At 40.0% G+C, this 21,320-nt stretch overlaps 1 protein-coding gene across 1 annotated transcript; it reads left to right on the top strand.

Annotated features, from left to right (window-relative positions):
- The first annotated feature begins 2,234 nt into the window (after positions 1-2,234).
- qser1 (glutamine and serine rich 1) lies at positions 2,235-17,729 on the top strand. The gene is made up of 13 exons (XM_038306698.1): positions 2,235-2,468; positions 4,627-4,736; positions 4,871-5,008; positions 5,146-8,727; positions 9,076-9,335; positions 13,046-13,162; positions 13,239-13,372; positions 13,448-13,611; positions 13,737-13,874; positions 13,953-14,050; positions 14,140-14,283; positions 15,757-15,852; positions 16,636-17,729. The coding sequence occupies exons 1-13, from the start codon at positions 2,350-2,352 to the stop codon at positions 16,774-16,776; spliced, it is 5,241 nt and encodes a 1,746-aa protein (XP_038162626.1). The 5' UTR covers positions 2,235-2,349; the 3' UTR covers positions 16,777-17,729.
- The last annotated feature ends 3,591 nt before the right edge of the window (positions 17,730-21,320 follow it).

Genomic DNA, 21,320 nt, shown 5'->3' with positions numbered 1-21,320 from the left:
AAACCTTGTAACTCAACACTAATTCTGACATTTTGAAATGAAAAAGCTTCCTGGATGAGAAGAGAAATGTCTTCAAACTTGGAAAACCAAGTCCACTGGATTGTTTTTTGACTCTATTGGAATGACTATGACCTGGATGACTGAGAATCCTCACCAGCATCTAGACTCTGATTTACTTAAAGAATCACCAGGATATTGTCAAGAGAAGAGATTAGAAACATCATACAAAATGCAGATGATCTGAAAGACCTACTCAACCAATCTGGGTTTTTCTTACCCCTCACAAGGAATTGTCTCCTCAATAAAACAGCACTGATTAAGTTGAATTTTTAAGTTTAGGGACTGTTACATAGTTTCAATTAACCTGCACAGTAGACAAAATACAATTTAGATTTTATTATTCTGAACAAAATAGAAAAAAAATATTCTATTTAGCAAAATATACATTCTCTAAAGTTGCTTTTTTTTAGACTATTCATGCTTAAATATGATGACCACATTTCTTTTTTGGAACATCTGGAGTGATTTTTTTTATTATCATTAAAGCTACAATGTGTAAGTTTCAGCAACATCTAACGGTCAGACTGCAGCGGCTTGAACCGCCCCTCTACATTACCACAATACGGAGGCCATCATGGTTCAAAACGGCTTCCACAACATTTGCTTTACCTATCTTTTGAAGTGAGGATGGGGTTATTTACATTAGATCACAGCATCAAATTCATACTTTCTTCAATACTGTTGTCCCAAGTACAATGACAAGTATACTAATTAGGAAATTAGAGATTAATTGACAGTTGTTTTAGTGAAGGAGACCACAGATACAAGCTTTGTTATTATAAAAATGGAAATAATGTTGAAAAAGGACAGTCTGGCTAAAAAAAAACTTTGACTGATGGCATGAGAAAGATGTGAGTCCACCCAGAAAACAAAGCCCCAATAAAATGTAACAACTGGCGATTTAAATGGGCTGTCTTCATAATAATCATAATGACATCACAAAATGAATAGAACATTACAGATTTCCAGAAATCCTATTCTTGACATCAGCTAATAGAGATGTCATTACAGATATCAACCACTTATTTTATGACTAGTTAAATTAGAATTCCAGATAACTCAATTTTAATAATGCCTATCTAAAATGTTGTTTGAAATACTTGCAAAAGAATTATGAGACTCAATTTTAACATAAAATAAACAGGCTGACTAGTCAAATTTCTAATATAGGTAGCATTAAAGCATTCTACCTTGTCACAATTACAATATTCCTAGTCAGAACTGTATTATAGATATCACTAATTACATTACTAACAGTAGAAATAAAATTTTAAGTAATCTGAAATAACTTTTGTACGAGTAAGAACTACATTTCAGATATCTAGAGATCTTTACTCATTTTAAGTGACTATTTTAACATATATTTGCAAGTATGGATATGTATTTCACATATCTTTGATAGTATTCCTCCTATTTAAAACATCAGATATCTGAAATGTAACTCTTACTTGTACAAATAACGTCATTTCTGGCTATTCATCTGACAAGTGATGATAAGTTTAGCAGCAGGTCATTATTAATTGGTAATCCTTTTGGAGAAAGCCTGGTCTGATATGGAGAGATGGCTTCCATCCAATTTTGGATGGTGCAGAAGAAAATGATTTTAAAAAATCTTGAAAAATATATACAAAGTCTTAAAATGGAATAAGAAAAAAATAGTGTTCCCCATCAGGTTAATGTAGTAGAACAAATTCATCCAGATTTGGGGTCAGTTGGTCACAGGACCTGGAAGCTATTAAAGAAATATATATATTTTTATTATAAAAAAAAATCTTGAAAGTAAACAAAGGCTTAAATGTGTGTGTACCCCATCAGCCTAATGTAATAGAATAATATTAAAATGTATTTGAGTCGGTGGGTGACAAACTATTGAGGAAAAGTCCCAGTTTGTATCTTTAAAAATTTTAAATCACTCAAAATGGAATAAAACAAGTGCACCTTACAGATGTTATCTGTTGGCATGATTTTATATCAGTTTCCTCTTTGCTGATCACAATATAAGGAGTTTATTGATTTTTGTTTCTCAATAGTCCTGGGTTCAAACATTTCTGAACGGTCACTAACTCCACAACCACGTGTGGGAGGAGGGAGCAGCTGAGAGACGCTGGCCGAAATCAGAGTCCCTCAGTCGGATCAACTATGAGCTAGATCCCGCTGCCTCCGCGGAGCTTCGACATCCAACTTCACCGCGTTTCTCTCCCATGGTTCCCGGTGGGTCGGACGCGGGGCTGCTGTGATGTTTGCCCGCTGCTTCTCGAAGCTCCGGCGTAGAAGTGAACCTTTTACCGGATGATGGAGGAGAACTGGCCGGGCTCCACCATCGCAGACGCGCTAAATACTCTGGCTGCTCCTCCTCAGAGCGAAGCTTCATGGGCCTATGAGCGCGGCTCAGCTGCTACCAAACCGAGGTAGGAGCTGAAGGAGTGGGCGGCTCACCTCCCAAGGAAAGCCCGGTGATGGAGGGCCTAGTGTTTGCTTTTAAACACAGCTGCAGACGTTAGTTTGGGCTTTACTAATATATTTTAGGATATAAACACAGCTGTGGTTGTCTGCCTCCCTCAGCTAGTTTATGTTAGCAAACAGTAAGCATTGGACTATTGCTAGTTAAAGAACACTGGGACCTTTATTATGACATGTTTGATAAGTTTAAACCAATGCAAGTTGGACAACTAGTAGCCAGTTAGTTAGTTAGTTACTGAACCGGCACAACTTTGTGTGTATCTGTAGATTTTTACTATTGTCATTAATTACTTTATCTCTTATACGTTTATAAGAAACTAATTACGACGATAAATGGAATAGAATATCAAGAGTAGGAAGCTGAAGTGCATAAAACTCAATTATTTCTTTGTCTAACGATAAAATAAAATAAAAAATCCCACAATGGGGAAATTCAGGTGTTACATCAGCAAAAAAATGATAGAGAAAATTGTCACAAATAATATGGACCTTAGAAAAATGTATAAGAATAACACAATAGTGAAGATTTGAAAGATAAACAATAAAATACTGTACTGTAAAGTGCTTTAACAGTATAAAAAACTGCACCTGGATAGTAAATAACTAATAAACAGCTATGGACATTTTTAGAGTAATGGATAAAATAGCAGCAACATCTGAAATGTGCAAAATGACAGCAGCAGGTTATTTAAATAAGGTAGAGAAACTGCTGAATCAGAATGAATGTAACTTATTGAGGTTGTTGGGAACAGTGGTGGTTATAGATAGAGTCATAGGGCTGCTGGGAGGAAGGATCTGTGATAACACTCCCTGGTGATCTAAGTATCTTTTTTTTTTTCTTGGCGCCTGTATAAAAGCTTGCATCATCTTGAGTTAGTGATACAATTTATGGACATTTTTTTTTACAGTTTTCCTGTAAATTGCTGGAGGATTTCTGGTCTTAAGTCAGAGGAATCAGTAAACATGCTATAATAAGCTTCTTTCCGTCCACAGATGTTTACTTTTTGGCTGGAAACAAAAAAAAAAACCCTAAATGTGGTGGCTGTTTGAGTATATAGCCATGTTCCACAATAATAATTGAACCTTATTGATCTCACATTGGAGAAATTTACCTTTGCATTTCAACCCATCCCCTTGGTGAGCAGTGGGCTGCCATCGTGGGGCACTCAGGGAGCAATCCGGGGTTAAGGGTCTTGCTCAGAGTGTGTGGGAGTGGGTTTCAAACTCACAACCTCAGGATTCCAAGCTCTACACCCTAACCACAAGGTTTCCACTCCCCTACATAGTTATCAGAACTTCAGGGTGACAACTATGTAAAATGGTAACATTTTATTTTTGTAGCACCCTTCAAAGCAATTTAGATATTTAGACATTTTACAAAGTGATTTCTGCACAAATAAAAAGAACACAAACTAACTTTTCCAAAATACACAATACCTATGGCCAATCAGGTTCCATTTCCTAACATACAGCATTTGAAATAATTGCTTTCCAGTATTTGAAAACATTGTGAAAGACTTTAGTTGAGCTCTTCCAGGTATAGTAACGATAATCTTTAAATGGCTTGAATTTGTTTCAGAGCACAGATACAGGGAGAGGCAAGTGGCTCCCAGTTTGGTGCCAGCAAATACTCTGTGTTTTGTTTTTTAAATCAGTTAGGATAATCTTTTTCCTTAAGCTTAATGTGTTCCAAGAAACATACATGATTTGATAATAGATTGAAAAAGAGGAATTTATCCTCTGAAGCTGTGCCAGAAATGCTTTCGACTTGCAGTGTGCACAGTCAGTCTTTAAAACCTTGTGTCCTAAATTTGTTAATGGGTCCTCGATCAGGAAAAATTGTCATTAGCATGCTTAGGAAGGATTTCAACCATTTTAGTAAATATTTGCTCAGGGAGTCATATAAAATGAGCAGAACTTTAGCCAATGTGGACTGGCACCTTCTTTACCAGAACTTTTTTTTTTTAAACCTGAACTTTTTAAAGGCAGTTGTCAGGATTATTAAATCAACTGTGTATTTTCACCACCCACAATGTGGCTTGCTCTTGCTTGGGACAAAAATAAAACAACTTTACAAATTAACATCAGCTTTCTTTGTGCATGCAGTCCCTATAATGTTGCACCTGACCTTGATGGAGAGCTCGCCCAGCAGCAGAGCTTCACTACGACACAGCAGCTCCCGACCTACACTACAGCACACATCCCAGCTGCTGTATGTGAGTATTAGATTCTACAAGCTGGATTTATAAAAGGGCCAGGTCAGCTGAATGACTAACATTATCCAAGGCCTTAATGCTTGAGGATGGTTTTGATTTAAATAGCTTTGATTCTCTTTAATTTTGACTGTCAGGCACCCTTGAGTCTAGCAGTAATAATCCTGTGACCTCAATCATGAGCTTCCTGTCAGCCATGGAATCGAGAAGTCTTCAGGCTGGTCCTGTTCGTGCCTCGTTGGTTCCTCCTTTTAGACCTCCATCCTGCACCACTGGTAAGAAAACATACCCGTAGAGTTAATGTATACACAGAACGACTTCTTTTAATTATGCTTTTAAATCCTAGATGTTGTACTTTTCTGTACACATGCATATCCATGGCCTTTTATAATCTTTGACATCTCCTTTGTAGGTGCCAACTCCTCTTCTAGAGATCTGTATCTAACTGGTGCCCTGCCTTCCACAACCAGTTCCCCTTCTCCTGCTGTTCTGTCCACCTTTCAGCACACAAGTGCTTACCCATCAAGGAGCTATGCTACCAACACAACCCTAACACTTCCGGATGGTGCCTTCAGTGCTTCCACCAGTGGCCTGTTCTCTCACCATGACCACCTGCTTCATCTTAAACCCAGCCAGGCTCTGCTGCCCACTGCCCTGGCCTTCAATCATCTTTCAGCGCCTTCTGTGGGCTCAGCTCTGCCGGTGGATTCCTCTACATACCGCTCAGCCCAGGAGTCAGCCCCCCACCTACTGCAGCCCCAGTTTAGCCTTGTTCCCTCTGCTTTGCACACCCCTCATGGTGCCCCACAGACCTATGGAGCTATTCAACGTGAATGTAGTGTGATCAAGCACCACCAGAGGCCTTGTAGTAGCCACACGGCATCAGAAAAAATAGGCAACACAGAAGACTCCTTGCAGGAATATTTTGTCCCAGGCGGTGAACCAAATATGTCTTATCCACAGGACCCCTCCCGTCGCACACCAGTATCTTGCAGCTCATCTTCGAAGAAGGAATCCACACAAGGGGTCAATAGATCCCCCCAACCTAAAAGCGACATTGGAACTCAGCCTTATTCATCCACTTTGCTGAAAAGTGCAGAGGATTCTATCCAGCTGAATTCACACACTGCAGAGGATGGAGAGAGTAACACTCAGAAGCTTACAACAGATTCCTCATCTACTCAGAAGCAAAACGCTGATGTTGCCAGTCAACAAGCATCCCAGATATCTGGTCTTATGTCAGACAGTTTGTCTCAGACTTATGTGACCCCTCAAACACAGTCACAGACCTCCCATTACCCCTCAGATAATCTTTCCTCACTTTACACTACCTTGGCGTCCCACTCAAGCCACTGTGATAATATGGTGCCCATTAGCCAAACTCTTATTCATACAACCACTCCAGTGCTGAGTCAAGAGCAGATCCAGTATGGAACCCATGTTCAGAGATTATGCCAAGATAATTTCTCAGAGATCTACCCAAGTGCCCACTCTCAGGGTGTCCTGAATGTGCCATTTACGTCTCAGAATAATGAAGTTTCGGCGACACACTCTCAAAGCTTCAACACAGCTCAGTCTCTTAACTCAGTGTTCCAGTCCACATGTATGCAAAGTCTTCCTACACCTAATTCTATGGTGGAATACAAACCCTTACAGGGGTCGGTGGGAGGTACAGCACATACCATTGTTTCCCACCAGCAGAAACAGTCTCACAGTGTTTTATCTGTACCTTTGCCTACATATTCTTCACCTGCTCAACCCTTACAGGATAACATATCTACCTTACAGGAAGCAGGGCCAACATATGCCAAACAAGACCTTCCACCCCATGACAGCGAGGCACTAAAGCAGGTGTCCATTGGTTCTGGTGCTGATAATAGCATGATCACTCACAAAATTGTTATCTATGTGGTTTCACAAATGGATGATCACAAACCACAGATTGTTATTCGAAACAATTCTCAATCTGATGAGCAATTTCTAGGAGTCTGCCATGCAAATCAAGCACAAATAAAGGATGGACATGTAGGTTCAATGACCCAGCAGCAGGTATGTCTAAGCAGTGTCAACGGTGATGAAGTTGCTAGCTCAGAGACCTCTAACACTCCTGTTTCCTCACATGGACCTATTAGTAAAGAGCAGCTTAACCAACAGCTCAGAACTCCTGAGCCACATCCACAAAATCAGCAATCCCACACTCAGCCCCAGAGTGAGATTCCACCTGCCCATTCTTCTTATATGTCATTTCCTAGTTCTCAGGTGTTTCTTGAGTCCAACCAGGTGATTCCTGTCCAGCAGCCTCTTGTCCACCAAAGTCAGAACACTTCAAATTTGGTATTGGTGCAGGGTGTTGAACCAGCCCAGGGTTTGGGATCAGTTCACATCCAGTACCACCAGGTGGATCGAGACTTGCTTTGCACCAATGTCACTGAAAACCTGAGTCAACAGACTGTAGTCATGTCTGAACCAAGCTCACAGTGCTCTTCTTCCACAAACCTCCATTACAGCCAGACGGCAAATCAGCGGCCAAATGATGGCAAAAGTCAGTTTGCTCTTGACTCTATTTGCTTTCCAGACTCGATGCTCTTAGCAGATGAGAGAAATATTTTGTCAGATGTCGACGACATCTTTGCTGCTACAGAGGCAGCTTGTGGTGTCACACCTCAAGATTTTGTCAAAGCAGCATCATCTTCTGACATCAAACTGACTGCAATGTCAAGTCCTGTGGATTCCAAAGGTCATCTCATGACTGTGGATATAAGCCAGATGTCACCTAGTTTCTCCTCAGCACAACATCCTCCGGTCTCCAACACTCACTGCCACACTATCAGTATGACACTAAATGGTGCTCACATGGCTACAGCCAGCCAGGATCAGTCTGTTGGCCACAACAGTTACAATAATCTCACTATAAATGGGGATGGAAGGATCTCTGAGAGCAGCTTCCAGTTAGCTAGACAGGTGTTAAACTCCCTAGGTGTCTCCAATGGAGTCAAAGATAGTACTAGATATACAGGTATATCCAATGGAGGCCAAGATGGTACTAAATATGCAGAAACTCAAAAATCTCTTGGAACTAAAGACTCACCAAAAAAGAAAACACGCTCCAAGTCTAGAACAAAACCAGGTGGTCCTGAGGAGGGAGAGGGATTCACTAGACCGACCATGCGGGGTGGACAAACTAAGTGCCAAATCTCACGGGGCAGTGATGCCAGTTCACCATCTGCCGCAAATGGCACACGGGACAGTGTTCCTCAGCGTGAAAGAATCCAGCATAAGATCCGTGAGGTGGAAGAGAAGCAGCCAGAGGGTGTTGAAGCAGCCCAACGTTTGGGACCAGTTCACGTCCAGTACCACCACACGGATCGAGGCTTGCTTTGCACCGGCGTCACTGAAAACCAGAGTCAGCAGACTATAGTCATGTCTGAACCAAGCTCTGTTTGCTCTTCTTCCACAAACCTCCATTACAGCCAAATGGCAAGTCAGCAGCCAAATGACGTCAAAATGACTGCAATGTCAAGTCCTGTGGATTCCAATGGTCAGCACGCAAAGGACAGTGTTCCTCAGCAAGAAAGAATCTGGCAGAAGATCCGTGAGGTGGAAGAGAAGCAGCCAGAAGTCAAAACCGGTTTTCTTGGCTCCTTCTTAGACTTTATCAAATCAGGCCCCAAACAGCAATACTCTCCAAGCAATACGAGAACAAGCAGTCGTCCAAGAAAACCCTCCTCTTGCTCCAAACCTTGTATTTTGCCTTCTTTTCAACCCCAAGTGCTGACTCTGCCTAGGCCTTCACTTCCCCAGGAGAGTCCAGGTTTAAACTCCCAGCAGAAACATCTAGAAAAGGATCTGCAGAAGAACCTGAATGACTGCAACCGACGTTGCTCATTCAGCTCAGACGAAGAGGAGAGTACTGGGAGGAATCAAGCTCTTAGGAACAGCATCAGCTCAGCTCTCTCAGCTCTGGATAAGTCTTCAGATGGGAGAACAAATATAGGTAATGGCCTCCTGCCTTGACTTAGAAAACATCAATCAGTCAGCCTGTAATTAAGTGTTCAATGTTTTGTCGAGCGAGTTTTGGTGGACCGTTGTTTCCAGAGATTAAATTCAACTGTGTGTTGAATGAATTAGATTTATTTAATGTTTTGGTCATAGCCTAGCATTTTTAGTCAATAGAAAACAGATTCTGCTGGGGATGAGTAGAGTTCTTTAAAGCAGGAAATTAAATTAAATTAGATTTTTGCAAAACTCTTTTGAGTTACTCTTGGTCATGAATTTGTTTTTTTGAGACAGGCAGGCTAAAATGACTCCTCATCAATATTATACATTTCAACTCCTTCCTTAGATAACCAAGTTCAGGTGCCAGTAATGAAGCCAGTCAAGCTTACCGGCTTGCCACCAGTATCCACACCTGCTCCGGTGGGCCCTGTGCCAGTGGCCTCTGCACCAACCACAGTCTCAGGAGGGAAGGAGTTTTTGACCAAAGAGACGACCGTGGCCATTGAGGGGCTGACGGAAGGGGAGCCATCTGACAGCGAGGGAGAGGGGATGTATCGAGAGAGAGATGAGTTTGTGATCAAGAATGAGGACATCGAAACATTTAAGGTACTTTGACTTTTAGTGACCAAACAGAAAGTTAAGAGTTACCGTATTTTCACGACCATAAGGCGCACCGTACTAAAAGGCGCAGTCTCAGTTATGTGTCCCATTTCTGTATTTAACACACACATAAGGCGCACCGGACTATAGGGCACGTTTTTTATATACAGGTACATGTCCTCTACTACCTTTAAATACCTCTACTGCGTATTTAAAAATACAGCGGGGGCAAAACTGAGTATGAATGTGCTTTATTCATGTATTTATTAAAAAGTATTAATCAAACCTGGCAGCTGGCCGTGAGACAGACACATCGCAGATGACACAGCGCTGTGATCACTCCTAAATTAACTTAAAATCCTGAAACCTGCCGACGGAATATGTTCGCTTTATGGGTGCCTGCAGTTTAAATTATTTAGATGAAAAACACCTGCCAGCCACCGCGTGAACCCGGAGGCTGCCCAGCCTAGAGGCTGCTGATGAAAGGATTTCTCCTGTCGGCGCACCGCTGGTATGTGGGGGTCTGAGCGCCTCCGACAGAAATAGATAATCTGGATGAACTGACTGCAATTATTAAGTTTTCAGGTGGCCTTTCTCACTTAAAAACATATTAAAACTACTTTATTCCCACTGATCACAGCAAATATAGCTGCAAGATTTAGATTATTTAGATGAAAAAACACCTGCCAGCCACCGCGGTGAAGAGGAGGAGACCCGCCTAGAGGCTGCTGTTGAATTAAGTTTTCAGGTAGAAAAATAGAGCGGTAGCAAAACTGAGTATGATTGTGCTTTATTCATGTATTTATTACAAAGTATTAATCAAACCCATCAAAGTCATCATCCTCTGTTTCTGAATTAAACAGCTGCACTAAATCAGACATGCCAATTTCCCCTTCTTCGCTGTCAGTCACTTTGCGTGCAGCGCAGCTCCTCAGAAATAATGCCGGCTTTTGCAAAAGCTTGTACAACAGAGCCAGCAGACACGTTAGTCCAAGCATCTACAATCCATCCGCTAACGGTCGCGTAACTTGCCCGGCGCTGCCTTCCACTTATCCTGAAACTGTGGTCTCTGTCGGCCATCCATCGCTCCCACGCCGCTCACAGCCTTACTTTGAACGGCCGCTTCACACTGATGTCGAGCGGTTGAAGTTCCTTTGTCAGACCCCCCGGGATAACGGCGAGCACAGTATCCATTTGATTCACCTTTTTTTTCACATCGGCTGTGAGATGGGCACGCAGCGATGGTGATGCGTGGAAAAAACCACCTGGTCTCCTCACATAGGCTACACCTCCCTCAGCCACGCTTTCATCATCTCCTCATCCATCCAGCCTTTTCCATTTGCGTTAATATCATATGTCATCAGAGCGCTGTGTCTGTCTCGCTGTCAGCTCCCAGATCAGCTTCTCTGATTGGTTGATGCGGCGCGTCCAGCAGCAAAACTTCAATTTTTCCATCTCGAGCAGCAGCAGCGCGTTGGCAGATGCTTAAACGCTCCTGCTGCTCAAAACGCGCTGCAGGACCTTTTGCTGCACCTATACGCGCGTCAACCATTTACTTTGCATGTAAACTCGCTGCTTCTGCTGCACCTGCTGGGTCCGGTTCACACCGATGTAGAGCGGTTGAACAGCGAGCACAGGGTTAATTTGTTTCCCCATGTTTTTCACATCAGCTGTGAGATGGGCACGCATGGAGTTACATATTAACAGCGATGGTGATGAGTGGAAAAAAAAACACCTGGTCTCCTTACATTCAGCCACTCTTTCATCATCTCCTCAATGAGGTGGTCTCAAAAGTCGCAGTTACAACACACATAGGGCGCACCGCACCATAGGGCGCACCGCACATTTTGAGGGGAAAAAAAGACGTTTAAGTGCGCCTTATAGTCGTGAAAATACGGTAGGCAGAGTCATCAAGTTGCTGTTTCAGAATCTGTCTCTTTCCTAACACCACCCTGCTGCCAGCTATCCATTAGACCTTTTGCTTTCTATTTTCAACAGCATAAGCAGGGTTCCCGCACATCCTTAAAAAGTCTTAAAAGGCATTGAATTCTTCAATATAAAGTCAAGGCCTTAATTGGTATTAAAATATCTTAAATCCATCTTTTATTGGTCTTAAAATTGTTACCACATCATAAATAGGATTTTATTTTTGTAATCCATAACAAACAATAAAATAATTGACAATATTTTTCTTACATTTACCGAACCGCTCGCTGTAACCATTATTGGTTCCGTCTCGATAGTGGAACCAATAAAAAAGATGTTGCGGCTGGATGTTGGGATGATGTGCCAGTAACTTCTTATCTGGACAACATGGGTAAGTTTTAAATTCAAACAAAAATTGGCTATCCATCCAATTTTCTACATGGCTAAAACCACAACCAGGGAGCACGATGGGAATCAAGGCAGTGGAGACACATGTGCGAAGCATGAGACTCAAAGCGTTAAATCAAGTTATGGAGAAGCAGCAGCAGGTATTTCTCTATTCTGTTCCACCCTTGTCTCTGCAACGCCTCTGCAGCATCTCTCACATCACCAACAGCGCCAGTAGAACCAAATCTCAGGAAAATGCTTGGCGCTACCCCGCCAATGAAAGTAGGGGGGTTGAGTAGGGAACAAAACAAAGTTAGTGAATTCAGTTCAGTAGTTGTTAAGAATATATCTGGTATTTGTTTGTCTTTAGCTTTCTTCCTATAGAAATTTTTTCAAAATTTGATGGTGGGCCAGAAAGTAATGGTTTATGTTAAAATAAACATTTGGTGTAAATTTGTCAATACCAGGTTTTTCTTGTGTTTTTTTGTCAAGTTGGTTTTAAATTTTTATTTTAAGTGGAATTCAGAAGTCTTAAAAACTCTTGAGTTGCACTTGCCTTAAGCTGTAGGAACCCTGATAAGTCAGGGAGTCTGCATTACAAATACCGATCTTCACCAATCCAAATGGCAACCAACTATGAGATTGACCTTTCACCAATCTATGATGATATAATATTCTATATTGTAGAGCATAAAAGAAATTCCTTTAGTTTATTTTCTCCCACTTAATGAATAAACTTCAGAGAATTGTTCCCTCGATCTCAGCAGAGTACATAATCCCCCGGATAATGAACCAGGTTTAGATAACATGAAACGATAAGCTTATATTGAATTATTTCAACACCCTTCCTGCCCTTTATCTGAGAAATATCCTCCTTGCTTCATCTGAAAAACTAGGGTACAGCATTGTTTTAGGGGTAGAGTGCACAAACCGTGCACAGAGGTCTCAGTCCTTAATGCAGCTGTACCAGGTTCAAGACATGGAAAGGAGTGCCACAGTATAAAACGAGATCTTTTTAATAAAATAATGATCCACATGCTAGATACATCCTTTAGCAACAGCTTAACTTTAATGTGACTGAAATTCAAGGGATCGATAGCAGGTTTTGGTCTGAGAAAGGTATCCTGAAATTTGATGTGCACACCAACTCAACCAAGATATTTTTCTAACTGGTTTGTTTTTACAAATTTGAATTATATAGGATATGTTTCGCAAAGATGCTGAGAAAATGTTTGAAATCCTTTATCGAAGCATTTTAATAGCAGTTAGCAGACTTAGATCTGCTATTTATCATTGAAGATTTGAAAACAAAAGATGACTTCCCTCTATTACTTAAGTGTCATTTTTCATACCAACGATCTATTGCTATGTCCTGAAAGCCAGTTTGTTTTGCATGTCTTCAGGTCACAATGAGGGCAGGGGTTGAGCCTCCGGCTATTTGGAAGGTCCAGAAAGCACTACTTCAGAAATTTGTGCCTGAGTTGAAAGATGGAAAGAGAGTATTCTCTGCCACAAACAGTGTAAGTTAACTCAGACTATGGATGAATCAATTATCGTATCTCTTAACGTCATGTAAAACCTTTCTGTGCATTGCAGTACCTTGGATACTTTGGTGATGCAAAGACGCTGTACAAGAGAGTGTATGTGAAATTTTTGGAAAATTTTAACAAAAGGGAGTACGTGCGAGTTTGTAGTCGGAAGCCACGCAGAAAGCCTATGAGTTCGCTAAAGTATGTTGATAAATCTGCACAAGTAGGTTTGTCCAAACGGCTTTTCAGCAATGTAACCCTCTTTCTGTCCCTCAGGGCTATTCAAATGAAAGCTTTGCTGGGGCTGACGAATCCGTCAGCTTCCCAGAACCAAAAGCCCTGGCCCAAAGTGAAGTCGCGGGCAGATTCACCGCCCAAGAAGAGGAAAAAATGGAAAGAGGATTTTTTATCGACTCCCTCAGGATCATCTGCAGAAGAAGGTACTGAGAAGGATTTTCTTTTTTACATAAATACTTGAATTTATCATTAATTTTCATTATTCCTTTCTATTCTGTCATTTCCCCTTTTTGTCCACTGATGTTTCGTCTCGGCTGAACTCACTCAGAGTTAAACGCTCCATTTACTTCACGGCTGCTCAAGCTCAACATGAGAACTATGAAGGAGACTTTTAAAAGCTTTGTTGAGCTCCTCATTAGTGTCGCTTTAGACGAAGATGTGATGACAGCACTGGAGAGAGCAAATGGTTTGTGATCTAGTTTTCCGATGCCATTTGATTGCTCTTATTAAGGATTTAGAACGTTTTCCATGCTTCTTATTATAGACGAGTTGCTGCTGCCACATATGAAGAAAGTAGATGGGATGATCAGTGACATCAGGAAACGCTTGCTTAACAAACTGCATATAGGGGAGTTCTTAAAGGTGAGCTTTTGTTGACCTTATAATAGTCAAACCTTTTCCTTTTTCTAACTTAGCTGGTTATTTTGTTCTTTATTTTTTTTCCCCCCCAGACGGCTTTAGATAGCTTCCCGGAAATCTCAGTAGTAACTGAGCTGAAGGATGGTGAAACCTCAGCCGTTAAAGTACGTCTCAGTGGGAAGGCCTACGACAAGAACACTATGAAGCCTTACGAGACGCTGGACCAAGTGATGCGGGTCAGGCTTGTAAAAAGTATTGTTATTTAGCTGAGTGTCCAGCAGAGGGCGCAGTGTCACCAGTTTTTGCTTCTCCTGTCTTCCAACCTCTATCCTCAAGCTTACTTTGCAGCATGTTTCTGTGCTCTAATACACTTAGGGTTTATAACCTTATTAGGAAGGTCTGCATAGACTAGTCTGCTCTAAGATGAGGATTTTATCTCTCCAAACTACTGATATTCAACCCTTTTAAGAAGAGTTTTCTGTAACAGTTAGTTTTCTAGATGCGTATTTCTGTCGCCTTTAATTTAAACATAAAGATGCTGACTATAACCTATTCCAGTATGTTAAATTGAGGTGTAAATACATTTATCCTGACTACAGATTATGTACACACAGAGATCTATCTTGATTTTTTTCCTGTTAATCTTCGGTCATTTTTTTTTTGCTTACAGCTTACAGACCCAAAATGTAACATCAGAATACTAGATACGACGAACTTGATAAAACAGTTGTTTTGTTTTCTTTTTCTAATCAAAAAATTTCTGCCGACTGAAATATAATTCAATTCAGTTTATTTATATAGCGCCAATTCACAACACGTCATCTCAAGGCACTTTACAGAGACAATTCAACCAGATCATACAGTCAGATTGGTTCACAGTTTTCTATCTGAGGAAAACCGGCTGATTGCATTGACTCGAAGGCGATCCCTTACACCAAGCATGCTTGTAGCAACAGTGGAGAGGAAAAGTCCCTTTTAACAGGCAATAAACCTCCAGCAGAACCAGGTTCAATGTGAGTGGCCATCTGCCAAGGCCGACTGGGGTTCAAGGATTTATAGACATACAGAAAGAAGCAGTGATACAAAGGGTAACTGTCAACCAGCTCCACAGGAAACACACAGCTGGGCAGACGAGCTCCGAGCCAGCTCCCATGTCAGAGGATGAAAGAGAGCACATACAGTTAGTTACAGCCAGAGAACCAGGACTACTCTGAAAAACAGGCCGAGCTCCAACATCTACAAACAAAGGTGCTGATGGCAGCAGCGTAGCTGATTTTTCACTCCAGGATGGAGTCACAGCCAGACAGGAACAGACCAAATGAAACTACTATGAGAAAAAGTAGAGAGAGCATAAGTGCAAAGTGGGACAATAAATAGAATGAGGCAGAATGATGAAAATGGGTCCCTATGTCCTCCAGCAGTCTAAACCTACAGCAGCACAAATGCAGAAAAAAGCTCTGGATAACCTAAGTATTTTGGATGAGGTAGGATTAGATTCACATTTATTGTTAAACTGCTTGAAGCATTCATCTTTGGTGAGGGGGGAAGTTATCGCTGAGCTGTAAATGTCTGCTCTAGCTTAATTTCAAATAAACAACTATTTGCTTTCCATTGCTTTGTTTTTGATAGATTAAAAGAAAAAAACTTCACATCACGAAGCTTTGCCAAAGACAGTACAGTTTTTTAACATCACAGTTTTCCTCTTTCAGGAGTATTCTGTGGACCAGCAGAAAATTCAGTGGTTCTCTCTGTACCACTCTTTGGAGCATTACAAATACCACACCTACCTCATGTGCAAAGATAAGGTAAGGAATAGCTTACAGTTTGTGTTTGTGATTGATAAATTGACTTTATTGATCTCACAGTGGAGAAATGTACTCGTTACATCACTTAACATAGTCAAAGGAGGAGAAGAAGGTGCGAAATATATACTTTTTTTCATATATATATATATATATATATATATATATATATATATATATATATATATATATATATATATATATATATATATATATATATAGTAGGATCATTATACAGGGTTTATTGCACAGAGTGTTTACATGGGTATTTATAAAGATGGATATTTATATTTATATATGTAGTTATTGCACTTTCAGTTCTATAGAAACACAGGTTGTTGCTCAGGTTATGAAATAGTAATTGCACTTTATACAGTGCACAAGTTATTGCTAAATTTGTTACTTGCAGTGTCCCGATGCAACTTTTTCCTTTTCGATACGATACCGATATTGACCTGATTTCACTATTAGCTTTAATCATACCAGCTTTTATTGCTTATTTTATCCTGTAGAATGTTAGAAAAGGCTGGATCAAGTAATGCTATTAAGGAAGTTAACAAAAATCAAGAAAAACAACTGGCCCACCTACAGTAAAATTAACCAATTGGATAAAATCTAATATCCGTTTTTGGGCTGATATCGGATATAAAAGTCGCATAGGGACACCCCTATTTGTAACACTTATTCCTTTTTTGTATTTTACAAAAACAAATTAATTTGGGAAATTTTTTATTTTTTTTTGTACGGTACTTCTTCAGTCTGGTTTTGTTTCTCTGTGTCGTCTAGGTTGCTTCGCTGTGGTTGCAGGACGGCAACCTGGGGCAGGAGGAGACAATCCAAAAGTGCCTGCAGAACGAAGCTTGGGTAGAAGGACTCTTTGATCATTTTGAAGAGCTAATTAGTGAAGTGCAGCAGGTCTGCAGATGATTAAGCCATGGCAGACTAGGTTTAAAAACAAGGAGAAACAAAAACAAAGTACATCGCTTAAACACAAGAGGATGTATTAAGTGACAGTGGCAGCAGTGGATCCATCTTTCCAGCCACAGAGATCCGAAGCGAACACAAAGGTGTAACTTGATCAACAGAAGACTTTCTTTTTGGGAAGCTTTTTGGAAGACTTACACATGGTGCGACTCATTTTCTTTGTACGCTTTTATAGTTTTTTGGGCCCGTGTTTTATGGGCCATTTTTTATAGGTTTCTATTGGCTTTTCTACTGTCCTTTTTTATTTTGGCCATATAATAACCTCTGATAGATAGAAAACAGTCGCTCTAGGAAGTGAACTGGAACAAATCAAATGCAGCTGGATCATATATCCTTTTAATAAGCCTTCATCCATCATTTAAAGTAGACTTACATGCAGAGATTATATATTGTAAAAAAGAAAATAAATATATATATATATAACTAGTTTATGCTGTTAAACATCAATTCCTGAATGGAGAGCCAAATTCTTCATGTAATGTACATTTTGTAGAAAGACAGCAAGGTGAAATCCTCAGCTGTTCTGCTGAGTAACTTAACAGCTGCAAATCACGAATGTTGAACTTGAAAGCATCACACGCCTCTCTCCCCATGAGAAGGGTTTTAATGGAACCTGCACAGTTACCGGTTTTATCGAACAAAAAAACGTTACTTTGATTTGTGTTAGGAAAAATAAATAACTCAAGGTTGTCTTTATATTGTCTTATATACAAAGCCCATGTTTTATGACATAAATATATATTTTTCACTGAAATAATTATTGTGCTTTGAAGATTTTGGTTGTTTTCATTGTCTTTTTACAGTTCTCACAGATTCCTGTTTGTGAGCCAGAAATGTTGAAATCTCCAGTTCTTTTTTGCAGTTTGTAAATAAAAATGGCACATATAAGAAATCTACTTTGCAAGCCATGTGTTCCTAAAGTCTGAGAAAATGTTAGACTTGTTAGAAGATTACACATGAGCTTTTTATGGCGGCTTTCACACTTGGTAAAGTTTTTGAAGTAAATTCATTTCTCATTGCAGTTTCCTATTTCTGTGCTGAATCTTTTTGAAAAATCCTGCATTTCAGAACATTTTATACATATTCCTGTTTATTTTATTGTCCTAGACGTATATATATTAATCTCTTCAAGATGGAATGACGGAAAACAATCATGAAATCAGGTAAGCCAGAGGAGGATGCCCGCTGTCCATGCAGGAAGATCCCTGGTCTAGATTTGAAACTTCTTACCACAAAACTATCAGTTGTGTGACTGTGGATGCAGCCACCAAATGTTCAGAGCAATGTAATGAAGGTAAACGATGTGGCAGCAAAGTGTGGATTCCCGGGCTTAAAAAGTTGATGTAATGCCAGGGAAAAGCCTTTGGAAGTATAGTTGAGATCTGTGATACTGTGGGACTGGTCTTGAACCTTTTAAAAAGGAGAACAAGAACTTTGAAATGCCTTAAACCTGAAAACCATTCATTTAGTCTTCCTTATTGAATACGATACACTGCTAAACTAAGAGAGACGTGTAAACAAACAGATTTAATCTTGTATAGCCTCCTGTAAACTTGACGAGTTTGTTTAACTGAAGAGAAAACTGTTTTTCAAGGTGGTTTGTAATTTTTTTTTCTCCTTAGGAAAAATTGGTCAATTTTTAGCTTTTCGTAAGCATCTTTACCAGGCGTGCTTTATATATCTACTTTAAAAGGCTTCTTTTAATTAAAACGAGGATGACCCAATCCACTATTCCTATAAGAAATCAGTCCAATATCTGCGGGGGGGGGGGGGGGGGGGGGGGGGGGGGAATATTGGAATAAATCAGCCTGTATCTAAAATCAACGATCAGCAAGGGGATAGAAACACTCCCCTTCTCCCTTCCTCTGTTTACAGTTTTAGGCACTGGTTGAGAATAAATGGGTCAGCTGCTCCCATACTTGTTAACTGTTTTCTGAGTAATTACAATTGGTCAGGCCTTAAAGAAATCTAAGGTCATTTTTTCTCAAAATAAGTGCATTTGTTCTTGAATTGAGGAGGTAAATGAGACACTTCGCCAATGGAAATGGGCAATTTACATATAAAATAAAAACAAAAACAATTGCATTGTCTTATTTCAACTGCATATTATCTAATTATCTTATTTTAAAAGTAAGAATGTTCATTCCATTAGCAAATTATCTTATTTACCTACTTAATTTAAGGGTAAACACACTTAATTTAAGAAATGTTGACTTATTTATTGATTGTTTTTGCCGTGTAAAAGTAAGACCTGTTCCAATATTTTATCAGGTCAATATCTACATCAGTCAGTCCTAAACGCAGCAATATCAGTATTGTTTCAGGGATAAAAAGGTTGATTCTGCTGGAACATTATCACATCACTGATTCCCTTCTGGAAGGGAGATCTCCTGGAAATAAGGATTCCAAGTATAGTCGGCTATGGTGTAAACAATTTCAAAGAAGCATTTTAATCAGAAAATACTAGTTATTCTGTAGCATTTTAGCACATAATAAAAACACTGTCAGCGAGGCCCTTGTACCACAGCCTAAAGGGTCACTTAAAGTTAAACTTCACCTAATTAAGAGAGAGTTCATGTTAACGCTGCTTTACATTCTTCTGTGCGTCACAGTAAGGAGAAAAAGCAACAGTTGTGCCGCCCACTATATTCTCAAACCAACTGCAAACGGTTGAGTGACCGAGAAGGTCTCTGGGCTGTTGAATAATGACTTAGGAGCAACAATGCAGGAGGGAAAAAATGGCCTGGCAAAACACAGAAGTCTTTGTGGTCCGTTTACAGCACTGTCCTCTGTCCTTTAGAGCTGCAGATTGGACTGAGGGTGGAGGACGGTCCAGTCAGGCGTGCACTGTGGATTCCAACAGTGGCACAACTGGATGAGATGGACTCTGAGTGTCTGCTCTCCAGATGAAACATATTAATTTTAATGTCCTGCCTCGTTCCATATGTGGGAGACAAACTGAGAGGACCCTTCAGAATGGATGACAAAGGAAGAAGGGCACAGAAACAAGAATACTCTGTTGCAATGGTCTGCAAACCATTGTTGGCCTTTAAAAGTCTCCTAATGAGACATTATCTGCTGAGCAATAAGGAAATTTCATCACAAGTGTATAGAGATAAACTGAAAGATTTATTTCTTCTATCGTTTTTTTTTTTTTTTCTGTGAAGCTTTATTGGCCAAAATTTGTGCACAAATAAAGAGGAATTTGACTTCAGTGTTTTTAAGTGTTTGTAGCATCAGATGTTGATAGAAAAGTAGAATAGGGATAAAATTAACTATGTACATTGTCACCACATTTGGTATTTTTTTTTGTTTTGTCGTCTTAAAAGGAATTTAACGTATTCAGTTTCGACCCTTTCATTACAGAACATGCCAACTTAGAGGATATTTTAACAGCATGCGTAAATGTTTACCCCCTGCGGGACTTTGTAGAGCTACCTGCTGTGCCAAGTACAGCTGCTGGTTGCTTTGGATAATTCTCTGAGCATGTCACATGTTCCCACTGGGATTTCTGCCCATTCTTCAAGACAAAACTGCTTCATATTAAATGGTTTCTTCAAGTCTCACCATATATCTTCAACTGTATGGAGGTCTGGACTTTGACTAGGTCATTCCAAGACATTTCCCTCAACCGTGCAAGTGTTGCATTAGCAGTATGCTTTGGATCATTTTCCTACTGGTAGATTAACCTCTATCATAGGCAAGCTAGCTTGAGCAGTTGTCTATTTGCAAGTGCTTCACAATAAATGTTATGTTGGTGTGTTAGAACATTAGTGAACAAAAACCAATGCTAAACAGGTCAGGGAGGCGGTTCTGGAGACTTTTGAAACAGAGTGGAGTTAGGAAATATTATCTGGAGCCTCTAAAAGAACTGCACACTAATGTTGTGGCTGCAAAACTACTAAACAATTACTGCCCACCTATTTTGACAAAGCGAGACATGGAGAGATTAATCAGAAAAGCTCTGAAAACCGTCAAAGAGCTGCTCAGGTAGGAGAAAGCAGTAGATCTGGCTTAAAGAAAGCTACAAAGAATTTGGGATGCAGCATACAAGCTTTAATGCTATAAGCAAAATGATGTGTGCAGGCAAGTTAAGACTGCACAGTGCCTAAAAAAAACTTACAACCTTACAACATCCTGATACGGTTGATGCAATATAGGTGGAAGAAAATCTAGCAGGCACTGAAAAACCTTGGTTTACCTTCCAACATGTCAAAGATTGTCCAGATACAGACTCACAGCTGCAAGAAAATGGATCAGATGAAAACATGTTTATGCAGTAGAATGGCTCAGTCATTGTCAAGTTCTAAATAAACTTGAAGATCAGTGTTAACAGTCTCACTGTACAATCTGATGACTTTAAGCTTTTACTAAGAGGACTGCCCTCCCAAAAAAATAAAAATCATCTGAGTGTGCAAATGCTTTTGCAAGGTTATATACGGTGCATTTTCTATTCAATTCAGTTTATTTACATCATGCAAATTCAA

This window comes from Cyprinodon tularosa, unplaced genomic scaffold, assembly GCF_016077235.1.
Source record: "Cyprinodon tularosa strain WSP-4 unplaced genomic scaffold, ASM1607723v1 ctg59, whole genome shotgun sequence".
NCBI classification, from domain to species: Eukaryota; Metazoa; Chordata; class Actinopteri; order Cyprinodontiformes; family Cyprinodontidae; genus Cyprinodon; species Cyprinodon tularosa.
The sequence above is the reverse complement of the archived record's forward strand: the minus strand, read 5'-3'. Positions and strand labels throughout refer to the sequence as shown.